Source organism: Centruroides vittatus, unplaced genomic scaffold (assembly GCF_030686945.1).
Source record: "Centruroides vittatus isolate TY-2023 unplaced genomic scaffold, ASM3068694v2 contig_392, whole genome shotgun sequence".
Classification (NCBI taxonomy): domain Eukaryota; kingdom Metazoa; phylum Arthropoda; class Arachnida; order Scorpiones; family Buthidae; genus Centruroides; species Centruroides vittatus.
The window spans coordinates 81,964-99,198 of NW_027122208.1; the positions used below are offsets into that span (position 1 = coordinate 81,964).

General features: G+C 27.2%; 1 protein-coding gene across 2 annotated transcripts in view; it reads left to right on the forward strand.

Moving 5' to 3' along the window:
* Positions 1-17,235, forward strand: part of LOC136975948 (uncharacterized) — a 36,913-nt gene that overhangs the window by 15,604 nt on the left and 4,074 nt on the right. For both annotated transcript variants that reach the window (XM_067271124.1, XM_067271125.1), the window contains exons 6-7: positions 11,924-12,140; positions 13,739-13,843. In XM_067271124.1, the coding sequence (XP_067127225.1) occupies positions 11,924-12,140; positions 13,739-13,843 (322 nt within the window). The remainder of the gene's footprint in view (positions 1-11,923; positions 12,141-13,738; positions 13,844-17,235) is intronic.

Genomic DNA, 17,235 nt, shown 5'->3' on the forward strand with positions numbered 1-17,235 from the left:
ATAACTGACTGATAACATTAAGTAAGATAAGTAAATAAGAGTACAGTTAATGAAAATTCTGGTTTTATTGATTGGCATTAAAAGGACATGTTTTAAAACTGTAATAAATTTTCAAGTTATCCATTTTTAATTATGATTATTATTAATTAATATTAATCCATCTAGCATGTAATTAAAGCAAAGAATTCTAGCAATTTAAATAAATGTACTGTGAACAAACAAACAATAATTAAGATGCTTAATGTTTAATATTTAAAGCAATGTCTAAAACTTTTAGCAATAACTGGTGATAATTGCACATTATCTGCCATATATTGAAGCTACTAGCATGAAATGCCAGTTTACAAATGTTTATTCAACTGAAGATAATGATAACTATAACCAAATTCTAATTAGAATAAAGTAGTATTATTATGAAGTATTGAAACTGTGTTGAAATATTATAACTACAGTAGCCCCTTGTTACATCATTCATTTGGCTATATCATGTTGTTTTGTTTTCTTTTTTTTTCTTTTCAAATATAAAAGTGCTTTAGCCAATAATTTTTAAAAAGTCAGTTGCCATTGAATTTCTACTGGCAAAGAGATATTACTTTATTACATTAATTGACTTTGATATTATACAAAATACAACCCACAAACCAAGTCTGGATGGAGATTGAAAATAGACAAAACAAGTGGATATGCACATTGATTATATTACATCATCTGATTTATCATTCATTTGGTTTTTCTTCCAACTTATGCAATACATTGAGAGGCTACTATATATTTTAACTTGTGTTTTGGACAAGATAATTTTGATAAAATTAGCCAATTAATGATTATCTGTGATTACAGTAAGTGTTTTTATTTGATAAATTTATTATCTTATTATAAAATATTAAAAATTATAGAAATATTTTAAATTGAAATTATAATGAAAACTTATTAAAATAACAGTTATAAAATATACTGTATAAATAAAACATAGTACAGAAAACATATTTAAATAAGCCAAACAATTAATTCGGCTACTTTACCACTACTGTTAATAATTAAATACTGAATAATTTGGAACTAGAGGTAGGGATTAGGCACCATCTCATGAAATTTAATAATTATAATTAATTTAATATTAAATAATTTAGAATATTCTGAAAAAATAAAGTAATTGTGGTAAAGTAGCCAAAGAATCTGGCAATTCTTTGGCTTCTTAAAAAAACATTGGACTTTTAGATGTTTATATAAGCATATTTTAAATGTAGAAATACATAGTCAAACCTGTTTTTATGCGGTCTTTTTTGTGTGATTTTTTAATGCAAATTTTTAATTTGTGCGGTATAGTTCGCGACTAGTCTCGTGCGATTCATGTCTCACATTGACTTATTATAGCTAAATAAACTTATTATAGCATAAATGCACTTATTATAGTAATATTATTGCATGAATATGCGAAAAATGAAATAATTTACTTTTTAAGTCAACAAAACACCACCTGGACAAAAATATGTAAAACAGACGATAGACCAGACGATGCAGTCAAGTGCTGACATCTGTTGTCAATAAATTCTATTTCGTACGGTTTTGAGTTATTTTCTATGTGAGACTTTTTTTATGCGGTCCCTGTTGACCGCATAAAAAAATATTTTTTTAATTGTGTTGCGAAAACTATTTTTTACAGCCATTCGTGAAGTTTCGTGCGATTCTTTTTTTATGCGTTTTTTTTTTTTTTTTAATGCGGTCCCTATCCACCGCATAAAAACAGGTTTGACTGTATATGTATGTATTTTCACAACAAAATAATAATGCACTTCAAACAAGCATTTACAATAATTAACAACAGAATTCAAATATTGAATAAACAACAAATTTATTAAATTTCTTTAAATTTTCAATTGACATTTCATTTGGTTACATATAATAATAATTAATTAATAGTAAATATTTTAATAATTTTAGCATAAAGCATATTTAATACTGTCTAGTTGAAGTTTTTTATTGATATTAAAAAAATATATCAGTAACAAATCATTACTTTCTATTATTACAGTATAATTTTGGAAATTCTTCATTTCTCATTTTCATTAAATTTTTTCAGTTTTCTGTTTTCTTCTATCTGTGCAAGTTTTCCTGTTGTTCATTAAAAGAATAAGAAAAGGAGATGATATTAAAGTTTATAAAAATTTTATTTGTTACTATGATATGCTTCTTGTTCGTTTTTCATATATATTTGTGAGCACTATGTTGGCCTTCTTTATTGCTAGACTTATCACGCTGTCACTGGACACAAGACCAGCTTAGGAAATCACTTTATTTTTTTAAAAAGAATTCATTTCAGACCTCAAGTCCCTTATCAACTTGTAATATAAATAATTATGGAATTGATGCTACCATGTTTATGAAAAGTACAATAAAATCACAATGTTTGGTAAAATACTGATGGCAAATCATTGATTATAGATCAGAATTCCAGATGTTTGATTAAACCTGCTGATTCAATGCTTAGAACCAGGGTTGTGGAGTTGGAGTCGTCAAAAATCTCCCCAACTTCGACTCCATTTTACTTTCCCAACTTTTTATGTATATAAAAAACGAAAAAGTATTAGAATCGTGTCATCTTTGACCCTCTGAGTTTTTTGCCAATTTGTATGTTTGGAGATCTCTCAAACCCAAAAAAATGTCAAATATAAAGAGAAATTCGTGCACGCATATGTTGATGTCTAATTTGTTTAATTTATTTATTCCGTTCTGAAATATTAAATAATATCTCAGAATGAGTAAAGTTTAAGAAATGAAATTTGGCATGGCAGCATTTGTATAAATGGCCTTAATTCTATTAAATTTTGGTTCTTAATTAAAGGTAGACAGGGTAGAGACATAGAAGGGATCATGTGTCATATCTCCAGTGTGGTTGGACTTAATGAATATTTTACTCGTTACTTTTTGTTCACAATCTTATAATCAAGATGGGTTCATAATGATGATAATAATAATAATAAGTATTAGAATTGTGTATAATAATAATAAGTAATTAGTATTAAAAATAATAAGCTCAAAGTTCAAACGGTTAGAAGTTGATAGTTGAAATTTGGTACACAGTTAGGATACATCTTAAGAGTATATACTAAGAAGGGATTTTTCGAAATTCCTCACAGGGGAGAGGGTTAAGGATTACTCTGAAGAACGCTTCTACTGTACTATTTTAGATGTAGTTTTTTGCATTTTTGTGGAAAATCGAACATACTTTTAGACCCATCTAAAAATGTTCTAATTAATCTCGGAAGAGGGACTTAATTCTTGCATCCAGTGAAAATGGGTAAGATTGGCTATAATCTAATAATCTTAATCTTTGTTACTGTTACTTTTTGCCCGAGCAACATCTGGCTCATCTGCTAGTTTTTTTTTTATAAAACTCTTTTTTACCCTCAAAATTAAGCTTGAGTTCTAATATGATTACAGATGGAAAAGGACATCTTACAAAATTTAAAGATGATTTTTACAATGCACTTGGAAAAATAAATCACAGACTATTCTTCAAGTTTGGGTGTTAAAATGGCAATACTGCACTATCCAAACATTATCCAAGATACAGCATTGATTGTCACAGCATTGCCACCATCCAAGTTTCAGTAGTGTGTTTATTTTCCAGTTTTAAAATTATTAAATATGATTTAAGAGCTTCAGTGAATGCTGATTTAATAGAAGTGATTCTTTTTGTAAGGAGTAATTCAGTTTATAACAGATGAAAAATAATAAATTAATCAACATGGCAAAATAAGCAACTTTTTTTTTGCCAGTCTAAACGTTACATTAACTAAGCCAAGAATAAGAAATATATTTGTATGCTTATATATTACCCAATATACTCATATATCATGTAAACATTTTTATTAAACTAATTTGTTTGTGTATGAATGTGTTTACTATTTTTATTCATACATGCTTACCAAATACCATTGTCATCATCAAACAAGTCAATAAATGTGAACTTATATATTCAGTAGATCTGTCAAATTTTAATGTTTAATTTTTTAAAATTGTTTTATTTTGTATTTGTTAAAATAATGAGAATTGTCATCATTATTACTTTCCCAGCTGTTATACAGTATAGACCTTAACAAAGGAAAAAAATGATGATTAGTCAAAAAATGGCTTTCCCAGAATTTTTTTGTTTTGAACTCTGGAAGCCTCAAAACATAGAAAAGTGCAAAAACATTCAGGGTTTTTTCTGTACGCATGGATGTTAGGATGTGTACCAAACAATTCAGTTCAACCATTTTAAAGCTTAATAACTCCTGCGTTAAACCATCCGACTCCAATTCAAAATCGTGCCCCTTATATAGTCTAACAGTCATACATACAGGAAAAAAAAAACCTGAACCTTTTGCATATCTTGACAGTTTGAAGTGTTCTGAGTCCAAAATTGTAAAAATTTGGGCTGGGATCATTTTTTGACCAATTGTTACACTTTTCCTCTGTTATATGTAACAGTTGAGAAAGTAAAAATTATCGAATACATATTTATATATTGACTATGTCATTACTTAGAGGAGTATTTTAGCTTTGGAATAAAAAAGTTTCTACGCTGTATCTTTATTAGAACTATATTTATTGAAGCTTATATTCTGAGGTCATGTGATGACATCAGAATTTTTGGGCCTACTTTGTTAACAAGTCTGCCCTTCGTCGGCATTGGATGGTAAGGAAAAGTCGGAGTCGGGTAAAAATCTACCGACTCCACGGCCCTGCTTAGAACAGTATAATTAAAACAATTATACTGTTCTAAGCATCGAATCAGCATGTTTAATCAAACACTTGGAATTTTGATCTATAATCAATGATTTGCCATTAGTATTTTACCAAACATTGTGATTTTATTGTACTTTTCATAAATGTGGTAGCATCAATTCCATAATTATTTATATTACAACAAGCTGATGAAGGACTTGAGGTCTGAAATGCATTCTTTTTGGAAAAATAAAGTGATTTTCTAAGGCTGGTCTTGTGTCCAGTGACGGTGTGATAAGTCTAGCAGTAAAGAAGGCCAACATAGTGCTCACAAATATATATTTTATTTCTTAATAGATAGCTTTAGTATAGTTTATAAATTAAATAAATAAATATTATATATATATATATATATATATATGTAGGACTTTCTTTTCGTCTTGTCTCCTACTTTTGTAACTTCGCTTGTGTTTAGTCCAGTAAAGACACTTAATTGCTTACTAAACTAACATTTAATTGTGACACTAGACATTACAATTAACGACATAAACATTGAACATTAAATTTGAATCGTCTCGTCTTAGTGGAAAAGAAAAATGAAGTCCCGTCTGGACTCGTCTTCCGTCATCTTCCCGCCTTTTCTCCCAAAACGTCGTCTGGCTACACCCAAGTCTCGTCCCGTCCCGCTCTCGCCTTCGTCCCTCGCCGTCCGATGGCGCCCCGCCTTCCACATATATATATATAAATATATAAACCACACTCATACCCAGCAGAATTCAATATACAAAAAACTTAAACAAACACCTTAATGTTCGCTGAGAAATTTATTAATTTAACTAACGTTTTCGGCTTATTCAATAAGCCATCTTCAGGTTTTAACTTTCGAACAAAACACAATATCGTTCTATTAAAAGAATACCATAGTTTGAAAAAATTCAAATCATTAGTAACGGACAAAAAATAAAACAAAGAGGATGAACATGGTAATAAAAATAAATAAATATACATAAATAAATAAAAATGGTAATATAAATAAATAAATATACAAAAATATATAAAAACAAAAAAACAAAAAAAGAAAAAAAGGAAGAACGTGGTAATATAAATAAATATACAATAAAATCGTAAAAGATACAACAAATGTAAGGTAAAAACGTTTTACTCGTGCCCATATATACTACTATCTATCCTAACCAGAAATACTTCCCCATAGAACTCACGTGTCTCTTATAAATTTTTAACTGCATATTTCCAAGCTGAAGGAAGACCTTCTGCGTCCCTTGCGTTAATACATTTATATAAAGAAGAACAAGTATATAAGCAAAAAAGAACAAGTATATAGAAGAACAAGTATATAAGCAAAAAAGGGGAGTACCGATGGGAAGCCCAATTTCGAGGCTCCTCTGCGAGCTTGTGGTTAGTAAAGTAGAAGAAAAGGTATTGCGGGGCTTCGAAAGGGATATAGTATTCTACAAGAGATATGTAGACGACGTTTTTATAATATGGAGGAACAATCGAGTAATTGCTAACTTTGTAGATAGAATTAACGAGAACGAAGAGGGCCTTAACCTGAAGCTAGAGCAGAAAAGCTCCAGGATAGTACATTTCTTAGACATTAATGTTATATTTAACAAAGGGCATATATCCACCGGCGTATTCATTAAACCTACGCATAGCCCACTATATATCCCTGCAAGCTCTAATGACCCTTATAAATATAAGTTAGCAGCATTTAGAGCATTGGTTAGAAGGGCCTTTATATACTGTGAAAATGTGATAGACCGGGATACAGAGATAGAAAGAATTATACAGATAGCAGGAACATTAGGTTATAGGAGGAAAGTCATTGAGGGAATTATTAGAAAATTTGAGGCCAGTAATGATAAAGACACCAGGCACGGGCCTTACAGATACACGAAATTTACATACAATAAGTATCTGGGAGGGATTATGAAAGAAATAGCAAGAACTAAGGATACAAGGGTGATCTTGAAAAGAGCTCCGAATTTGTATAAAATACTTAGAAACGATAAAGGGTTAGTTAAAAAAGAAGATAAGGCGGGTGTGTATAAGATTCCCTACGAGAACCAGCTATTAGGTATTAATAAAGATTATGTAGGGGTTACTACTAGAAACCTAGGAATAAGGATCAAGGAACATAAATATGATATTAGAAAAGGTTCCAACACAACGGTATTAGCCCAGATGGGGCAGGCGGAGGGATCCTTAGTACATTGGAATGAGGCGAAAATCATAAAGCAGGTACACTCCCCAACTTTGGCAAGAGCGGCTGAAAAGATAGAAATTTACAGAAGCAAACTAAGAGATAAATGTATTAACGCAAGGGACGCAGAAGGTCTTCCTTCAGCTTGGAAATATGCAGTTAAAAATTTATAAGAGACACGTGAGTTCTATGGGGAAGTATTTCTGGTTAGGATAGATAGTAGTATATATGGGCACGAGTAAAACGTTTTTACCTTACATTTGTTGTATCTTTTACGATTTTATTGTATATTTATTTATATTACCACGTTCTTCCTTTTTTTCTTTTTTTGTTTTTTTGTTTTATATATTTTTGTATATTTATTTATTTATATTACCATTTTTATTTATTTATGTATATTTATTTATTTTTATTACCATGTTCATCCTCTTTGTTTTATTTTTTGTCCGTTACTAATGATTTGAATTTTTTCAAACTATGGTATTCTTTTAATAGAACGATATTGTGTTTTGTTCGAAAGTTAAAACCTGAAGATGGCTTATTGAATAAGCCGAAAACGTTAGTTAAATTAATAAATTTCTCAGCGAACATTAAGGTGTTTGTTTAAGTTTTTTGTATATATAAATATATTTAATATTTATAAATATAGGAAATTAAGTTGCTTATATCTTTGTATACCTTACAACTTTTTTGATAGTTCCTATCAGAATAAAACATTAACTAGTTATTTTTTGTAAGGTTATTAATTTTCAAAAATTTTGAGTGTTTACATGCTATATTTGAAAAAGATATTATTTTAAAATTATTTTTAATAATTAGAAGAACTTAGATTTTTGTTGTTTTTCAAATATATAAAGATTTTGTTAGTTAACTCACATTTTACTTGTTATTACTTTTTACTATTCTCTTCAGAATTTTAATAATTAAAATATTTTGCTCATGTAACATATTAAATTAGTAATGAAGGCACTTTGTATCAAATTGTATTTTTAAAATTTAAATGCAATTAATCTTTACATTTGAATTTTCTAATTAAATCTAAAAAGCACTTAATAACTATTATTTTTGTCATAGAAAATAAATATTTGATTTTTTAAAAATTACTAAACTAATTAAATGTCAAATTGTTAATTAGAAGTTTAATTAATTAATTTAGGATAATTATATAAACATCAATAATCATAAACAAGTATTCTAATACACAAAAATATCAAATCAAATCTTTATTGCCATTTAAGAAAACCCCCTATCTTCAGGGTATATAAAAAGTACAAAATTATTAATAATTATAGAATGAAGACAACATTTTGCACAACATAAACATCACATTATTAGAAGTATTAATTAACAGAAGTACAGTTCAGTTTACTAAATAAGGAAGAAATATAAAAGTTGATAACTATTAATATTTACTAATCAACTTTATTTGAGAAAATTCACATATGAAAAGCAAATCAATTATTATTATGGATACTTTAATGTTAAGGAAATTGTTTAGAATATTTCTTAAAAATGTAATATAATTAATGTTTAAAATGCTGAACAAACATATATATTTATAATTCAATAATTATATTGATTAAAATAATTCCTAATATCAATATCATTATAGTTGTACATTTTTATTTGAGAAAGATATTAATATTTTGAATTTGATAATTTCGTGTTATCCATCTGCTTTGAATTTAACTCATTTATTTATTTCTGTGTTGGTTTAATATTACTTGACTAAATACAGCTGTATTTTAGTTATTTGAAAGCAAACATCCTGTTTCATTTATTATAGTAAATTCATAGATTATCAAATTACAGAAAAATGTTTCAGATTTAATTACGTTCGTTAATCTTATATTAATATATCTTAATTCATATTCTTAGATAACAGATAACAGAATGTAATGTCAAAGTTGTATTTGTTAATGAGTTTAGTTTTAAGGTCTATATTTTATTAAAGTTTTCAAATGTAGTGTTAATGGAACTATATTAATTTGATGAATTTGGTGATTAATTGAGTTTATTTCAAACTTTTGGAAATTAAAATTATAATCATTAGCATGAAAATAGCAAATAAAATGTTTGACAAAATTCATTAAATATGTACAGAAAAGTTCAATTAATAGATGTCTACAAACAAGCAAACACACACACACCACACACACACACACACACACAACACACACACACACACACACACACACACACACACACACACACTATATATATATATATATTAGTATATAGAATTATCCATTGCTGGATGCATCAGTCTCTAGTACAACTGATAGGGTTAACACTTGCCATAATATAGACTGAGGTGTCCACAGACTGATACAATCTCAATGACACGAACCCCATCCCAGTGCTTAGATATACCTCGGATATTACATAGAATACAAGCCGTTTCAAAGATAGCCGTTTTTTGTAAATTATATGTTAAAAAGTCTCTTATGTGACGTTCTAGTTGTATATACTGATATATACCTGTATTAATATAAATATTAATATTTATTTGTAAATTTGAAACCATATCTTTTCTTTTTCTTTATTGCTTTAGCACAATGAAGTGTGATCATGAGACACCAGGCAGTTTTCCATTCTTTATTTATTCAATTTCATTTAGTTGAAAAAATTGAATAAATAAAGAATGGAAAACTGCCTGGCGTCTCATTGATCACACTTCATTGTGCTAAAGAAATAAAAAAAATTAAGTGTTAAAACTATTGTTGCTAATAATAATTAAATTTTGTTGTATAAATTTTATAATAATTTGGTTTATAATTTTGATATTTAACGATTATTTGTTTTTTCCTTAAATCAATAAAGTTGATGATGATGACACTGATATTTAACAATTATAATTAACTGCTTCAATTAAGAGAACTTTTGTTTTAATTCTTGAAATTTAAGATGTTGCTGATTCATAGTACATGTATCTCAACTATAATATAACTATAACTGAGTGCAGTAATGTTTCATAAATGATATCTGATAATCTTGGTGAAACTAAAATACTGCAATCGGAATGACCTGCTGAATCACAAAGGCAGAATTACTTTTAACATTTATAAATTTTACTGTATATACCATTTAAGATTTACAGGGAGAAATTTGATAAAGATTAACCTTTCTCAAATTTATGCCTGATTATTATGTAATTTAAATTTTATTAATTTAGAAAGTTTTTTTTTACAATTATAAATATTGTCTTAAAACAATACAGAATTTAATCTTTTATATACTTTTTAGTAACAAACGGTCAATTATTTATTGTGACATCATCACAATGCCAAGCTGCAATTTTTAATTTATTTAATTTAAAATATATGATCTCCACTTCAAATTAGTAGTTGCTTGCTCCTGTACATCATAACTTTCCTTCAGAAATAGTCATGCCAGTCATCTATCTAACACCTTGCAGGGGAAAATTTTTTCAATTGAAATATCATGACTTCCAGTGTGTATCAGAAGTTCTTATATAGTTAATCGGGCCCTCCTGCCTTTAAGGTTTCCATATCTGGTCTTAGATTTCGTCCATCTTACTTCGTTTGTGAAATTAAGGAAAGATGGACGGAAGGACAGGCGACAGTGGGTACGTATAGATCTACAATTTTTTCAAATTTCAGCCCGACAAATATAATTCCTAACGTTACAGAAAATTATAACTGCAGTTTTAGAAGTCATATTTAAAATAATAAATGCTCCAAAATTATCACACTAAAATATGGAAGGATCTGCTTATATTGAAATAATATCATATTATCTGACATGTCTATTAAACATTCTAAAAATTTAAGTTAAAAAGAATTAACATTTTCAGAATTTAAATCATATCATGACAAATAAGTTTTGAAATTTTAGCTTACATTAAAATTATTAAGATTTGTTAACATCTCTAACAAAAGTTTTGCTAATATGTCTCTCTTTATTTCACATATTATATCAATTTTTTGTTAATTTTATTGAAATTCTATAGATTTATAGATCAAATATTTCAGATGTACCAAAATCAGTCAAATCAGATGCTTTGATTACTCAAACACAACTATTTGCTTAGTCATTTACTTTTAATTTCATATATTGTTGAAAATCAAAGAGTAAAAAGTTAACACTAATGATTTATGTTTTATATTATTCATAATTCAGTTATACATAAAGAATGTTGTGTGCTTTGCCCTTGCAAGCATTCTTTATGTCAAAGCAAAGCAAAGGCAGCAAGTTTAAATTGATTTTAATGTGAGGTCCCGAGCAGAATTTGAAATTACATGCTAGAATGTTAACAAGTGTCCAGCTGGGCAGTTAAACTCAGACCTTTGAAATAAAAAATGGAAACGGACATAAAATTAAAAAAGGATATAGCAAAATGATTTATTTAATTAAATAATGTCTCATGGAGATGATTATAAATTCTTGATGTCAAAAAGGTAAACACAAAAGTTTGGGTTATGAGGAGGAGTTTCAAAGTTTGATAAATACTATTCAGTTGGCATCAGGAAATGCATTAAATTTAATGTTGATGTATATTTGAACCATGGTTCAAATCACCTGGAGACATTCAGATCCTCTCCAGACTCTCCCTTAGACTGATATTAGGAACTGAATGTTTATAGGAAACAAATAAAAAGAAATGTTGTAAGAATATCTTTATTCAATTAAACAGATTCTCTTATAAATGGTAATCTTGACTCAGTGTCCAAACTGCACTCACATAATTTATGATCTTCCTACTTACTTGTCCTGATGTAAATTTTGGCTACTTTTGGGTTAAATCAACAATCTCACATTAACAATTCCAGCAAATATGATGCTTAATCTGGTAAAATCATTAGTTTCTAGTATTATAAATAAAAAAGAATAATAATATTTTCTTTCCTATGATTCTCATCAGTCTATTTTTGAATTATCATTAACACATCGGTCTTTTTGATACCTACATAATTGTTTATTTTTAAAACAGTTTGAATATAATGAATAAATATTTTATATTTTTAGAGTAGATGAAAGTGGTGGGGAATCTGATACACCAACTGAAGTATATGATGATGTTAATGGTTCAAAAAGTAAAGATATGTTTAATGAAGAAGTAGTGGAATTAGAAGCAGACGAAGCAGTGGAAGCAGAAGCAAATGGGGAACTTAATAAAAGTCCAATCTATGATAATGAAGAAAATATTAAAGATTGGGATGAAATAGTATCTCCTTCTGAAGAAGTAAGTAACAGTTTAAATCATTTTTCGTTTGATGCTAAGTAATTTTGTCATAATAAAACAGTATTGTAAGTTCTGTTGACTCAGAATTTGAATTTTATGTTAGGATCTTTAAAAACATTAGTGTGTTGATCTGCAAAATTTATTTCTGGAAATAGAAAATGAGGGAAAACTTCTTTAAAATTCTGAAATTATTTTAGTCATTGATTACAAGAAATTTCTTCACTTCATTTCACATAGGCTAGAAATGATCTCTAACAGAATGTCATGTATATGACAAGAGAATATTTGATAAAAATTGTTTTATCAATGAGAAAAATCATCTGAATTTCAAAGAACTATTTTTCGTATATTTTTTTTAAAACGTTTATATTTTCAAGAATTTCCAATTTTTCTTTTCATTATCAATACAGAATTTAATTAACAAATATAAAGTTTCAAATTTTAAAATATTAGTTTACAACAAAATGAATAATATATATTCTCAATTTCTAGCATAATTAAATAAATTTTATTTCAGTTTTCTGAAATAATAATAGTTATAATAATAATTTTATGGAAAGAAGACTTTGAGAGAAATAGCAATATTATAAATCAGAAATACCATACATCAGACCTGGGAAACAAGATGATCGTGATGAATTGATTGGTCGGTAGCAGATAATATGGTCCATTAAAATTCATAAATTCCTTATAATTTTAGTAGAAATATTAAATCCATATTTTTTACAGAGAAACCTTTAAACTACTTGCTGTAGATTGGTAATATTGTACTCTGAGATAAATTATGGTGGATACAAAGAAATGCTCTTTGTATCATTAGTCATTTTAGAAATTCTTATGTTTTGCCCTAAACAATTTCAGTTAAGTGCAAAATGAGTGCACTGAAAAGAAGCAAAACTTGTGATTTGTATGACAAAGAAATAACATTTTTTGTTTTTAAAAATAGATGGTGTCATTTAATTTATGTCTTTATCAAAAAAAAAGAAAGAACCTGGAACATTAATTACCATGCAATAAATAAATGTACTATTTATGTAATTTTAATAATTAACGATAGTAAATGTACTACATTTACTATCGTTGATTATTAAAATTTTACAAAAGAAAAAAAATGTGACAGATCATTGGTTCTTTTGACTCTTGAAAGTTATCACACCCCAATATAAGTTGACCAGGCCTGCAATGTATTATGTTGAGATTTTAATAGAACATTACTAAAAATATACTCTACAAGAGTACAGTACACTTGTAAAGTTGATCATCATTCTGTCATATAATTGTTAAGATTATTAAAACAAATAAGCTGGGTTTAAATTATTTAATATGACATTATCAATTTAATATATAGACCTAGCCTAATTTTCAAATTTACATTTCTTTAGAAGATAATGGAAATTTTTTTAAAGAATTCTTATTACACTGTATATAATTAAAACATTGAAAATTATAGATTTACACAGTACAATTAAATTTTATTCAATATATATTTTAAAGTTAAGAATTTATAGATGCAATAATTTCATTACGAATGATAAATAGTTAAGAATTCTATAATCAGTTTTTATAAATTTATGTAATTTACGTATTTCAACATTTAGGAACAATCCAATGAAAGTGAATCTAAGCTTTGTATACCTAATTTAGAGCATCAGTTAGTAATTGGATGTGGAAGACCTTGTCTAGTCAAATTAAATGAAAATATGGTAATTATAGTTCTTTATTTTATGATATTATAAAACCTTTAGTTAAAATATTTTAATATTCATGAATTTTTCAAATTTTCATAATACTCAAATTTAGTAAATGAAAAATGACTATTATACAGAATACTTTCAAATAGTTGAAATGAAATGATTGTATGTAAAAAGTCATTGGTAGATCATGAGTAAATTATGGGATGATTTGTAATTTATGCAATAAAATAATAATTAAAAAATTTTATTGTTTTAATAATTTATTAAAATAAACTTAAAATATAAAAATTTAACAAAATTGAAAACTAATGATAAAAATTCATATTATTTTAACAAAATAATGAAGTTCTTATTATTGATGGAAAAGAAATCTGGGGTGGTTGCACCATTGCCACTTCCTGAATCCATCTGAGAAAGCTGAATCCAGAAAACTAGACCTTTTTCCTTCATTCCAAAATGTTTTTTCTTCATAAAATCCAAATAATGAATCTAAATTGTTTATTGGATTACCTGGTAAAAGTTTTTTATTGATGATTAGATTACTAATCACTAATAATCAATTTCATGTGTGGAGTGGACAATAAAATAGTCAGAGTATGTAAATGCAATAAGATAAAAAATATGAAATTACCTTTATGGTGATAATTATCTTTAATTTATCATTTGCCACCATATGAGGAAAATGGGTGGTTATATTCTAAATATTTTTCTATATGTATCGAATTTGTGGGAGTACATTTAGGATTATGCCAATGCTGCTCAGATCTAATGTGTCTGCTGTGTACAACTGTATTAAATTTAAAAAATTTAATTATATGCTATTTTAAATCTTTACCAATTTATCAATCAAATCTATACAGATGTTTAAGTTTCATTACATTTTTTTTTCTCCAGATGACGTTGCCTGTAGAAATCAATAAAATCAGTGTTCTGGTTATAGCTTCAAAAATAAATGTAGCGTTAAATTAGTTTCTTCTTTCTAGAATGTATTCCTATAGTACTCTGTCATGCTCAAGCAACTTCTAACTAAAAGCAAGGAAAGAAATTGCTTTCATTCAAAAAATATATCATGTTTGGTTATTAAAAAAAAATCAATTTTTTTGAAACGAGTGATAGACTTTTTGCTTGTCTTTCATTTTAATTTATTTAATGTTTTACTTTATTTTGTTTTATGTTTTTATACAATCTAAATATTTAAAAGTTATTCATAAAAAAAGAAAAATCTTAAAAATATAAATATTCACAAATCTTTCACTAAATTTTGAAAATTGAATTTGGGAACTCTTGATATAGGTTACTAACTTCTTTTTGCTGCAGACCCCTTTACCAAAAACTTTTAAAACTGTTGATCCCCTAGTCATTTACTTTATTTGCTCAAATTAATAAATTTGTACAGTACTCGATATTTAATATTTCACTAGATATCGTACTGTTCATTTTAATCACTTGTAATTAATGATTGAAAATGATAATGCCATATTCCATAGTCCTTTTATCTTGTGCTACATTTAATATTGAAACTGTACTAATGTAAATTAAAGCAAAAATACAAGCAGACTTTTTGTTTTTTTTTTTTTAATTTTTGACATTAATCAAATAAGTGTAAGTTCAAAATAAGTACAGATATTGAAATCACTCTATTAAACATAAAAATGAAGTGAAAAAATCAACATATTCAGACAGAATTAAACATCAACAAAATTACAACGAACGATTTTAATCAGAATTATAAAAATAAGAATACTAAATAAATTGCTTGGAAAACTGAATTTGATGAGATGGGTGCACCTGGTAATCTGTCAACAATTTATCTATGTCCAGTTTTAAATTAGTGAGTTGCATTCTCAAATCTCCCTGTTCAGTGATATGCAATTGATGTCTGTTCCGAAGCAGGTTTAAAACTACGCCGAAGCCTCTCTCTGCCAGATACGACAATGGAAATGCCAGCAAATACTTTTGCACAATGGTCCACAGAGCTGTGTACAAAAGTGGAATATTTTGTTGCAGTCGAAACTTTTGATAACCCTATTTGATTTGTACCTTGAGATCCTCATTCATGCTGATGGTTATCAGCTCATCTTGCAAAATTATATATTTGGTTCTGCACTAGTAGTGTATGGGTTTATTATTCAGTCAGGTATTTTCAATGATAGATTATCTTTTCACTTAGATTTCAAAACTAGGTTCAGAGCCTCCAAGTGGTTGACGTTACAGCAAGATGTTTTCTTCTTGAATCGTGCTTATCTTAAATAAGCTGGTGAACTGAGAAAGCTCAGATCTTTGTAATATTAAAAAACATTAATTTAGCAACAAAAGTCGACATGACCAATTTTGCTTTGATGAGATTCAAATTGTCTCCTTGCAGTTGTAAATTTTCTTTCAAACTGAAATCCTCATCTTCCAAAAACTCTAAAACAGATTGAAAAAGTGCAAAAAATCTGAGGATGGCCAAAATTTTTAAGCTGAGGATGGTCATCCTCAGCTTAAAAATCTTAGATGAAACAGTTTAGAATAATTTAGTGTAAATGTACAAATTAGAATAAATTTAAAATTAATATTCTGAACAGTTACAAGTTTTGAATTTGAAACAGATACAATAAAACATTTGAATTAAATAAAATGAAATAAAACTTAGAAATTTGATGAATTCATTAATTTTGTTTCTTTCTGCAAGAGGTTGATAGCAAAATATTATTTAGCATACTGATAAAATCATGATGCAGGGAGAAATAAAAAAAAACAATTATACAACTTATTCATTAACACAAATCATAGAAATGTATAACCTACAACTACAATATAAAGGTCAATTCAATCTTAAACATAAATTGGGAGAATTAGACAAAGAAAAAAAGAACAATACAAACCTAAAAAACAGTATCTTATCTAAACAATGAAAAAAGAAAGAATCGGATTAGTCTCTTATCCACAAATCGGATAGTCTTTAAAGCAACTGAAGCTAAGTTCTGGTTAAATAGCCTGCAAACCATGCCCCAGGATGCAAATTTACCTAATTATATTTTTGTCCTTGAATTTATAATTTATATATATATATATATATAGGCATTAACCAAACTTAAAATAAATTTAGTATTTATGATTGTTAAATTATCTTCATAATTTCTGATTAATAAATGTAATTGTATGTAGTACCTTTCCATGAAATATAGATAGATATGATATGTATGATTTAATTAAGTTATTTAATGTAACTATCAGTTGCCATTTATTTAAGTGATTAAAAACAGATTCACCTGATGTATAATATGATGTAAAGTATAGATTTGATTATGGCTTTCCCTGTTGTTAGTTTTCATATGGTCTTTACATAAAGAACCAATTTCTTTTTACTTTTCTGGCTGTTATATATAATAGAGGGAAAGTATGGCTATCGGTCAAAA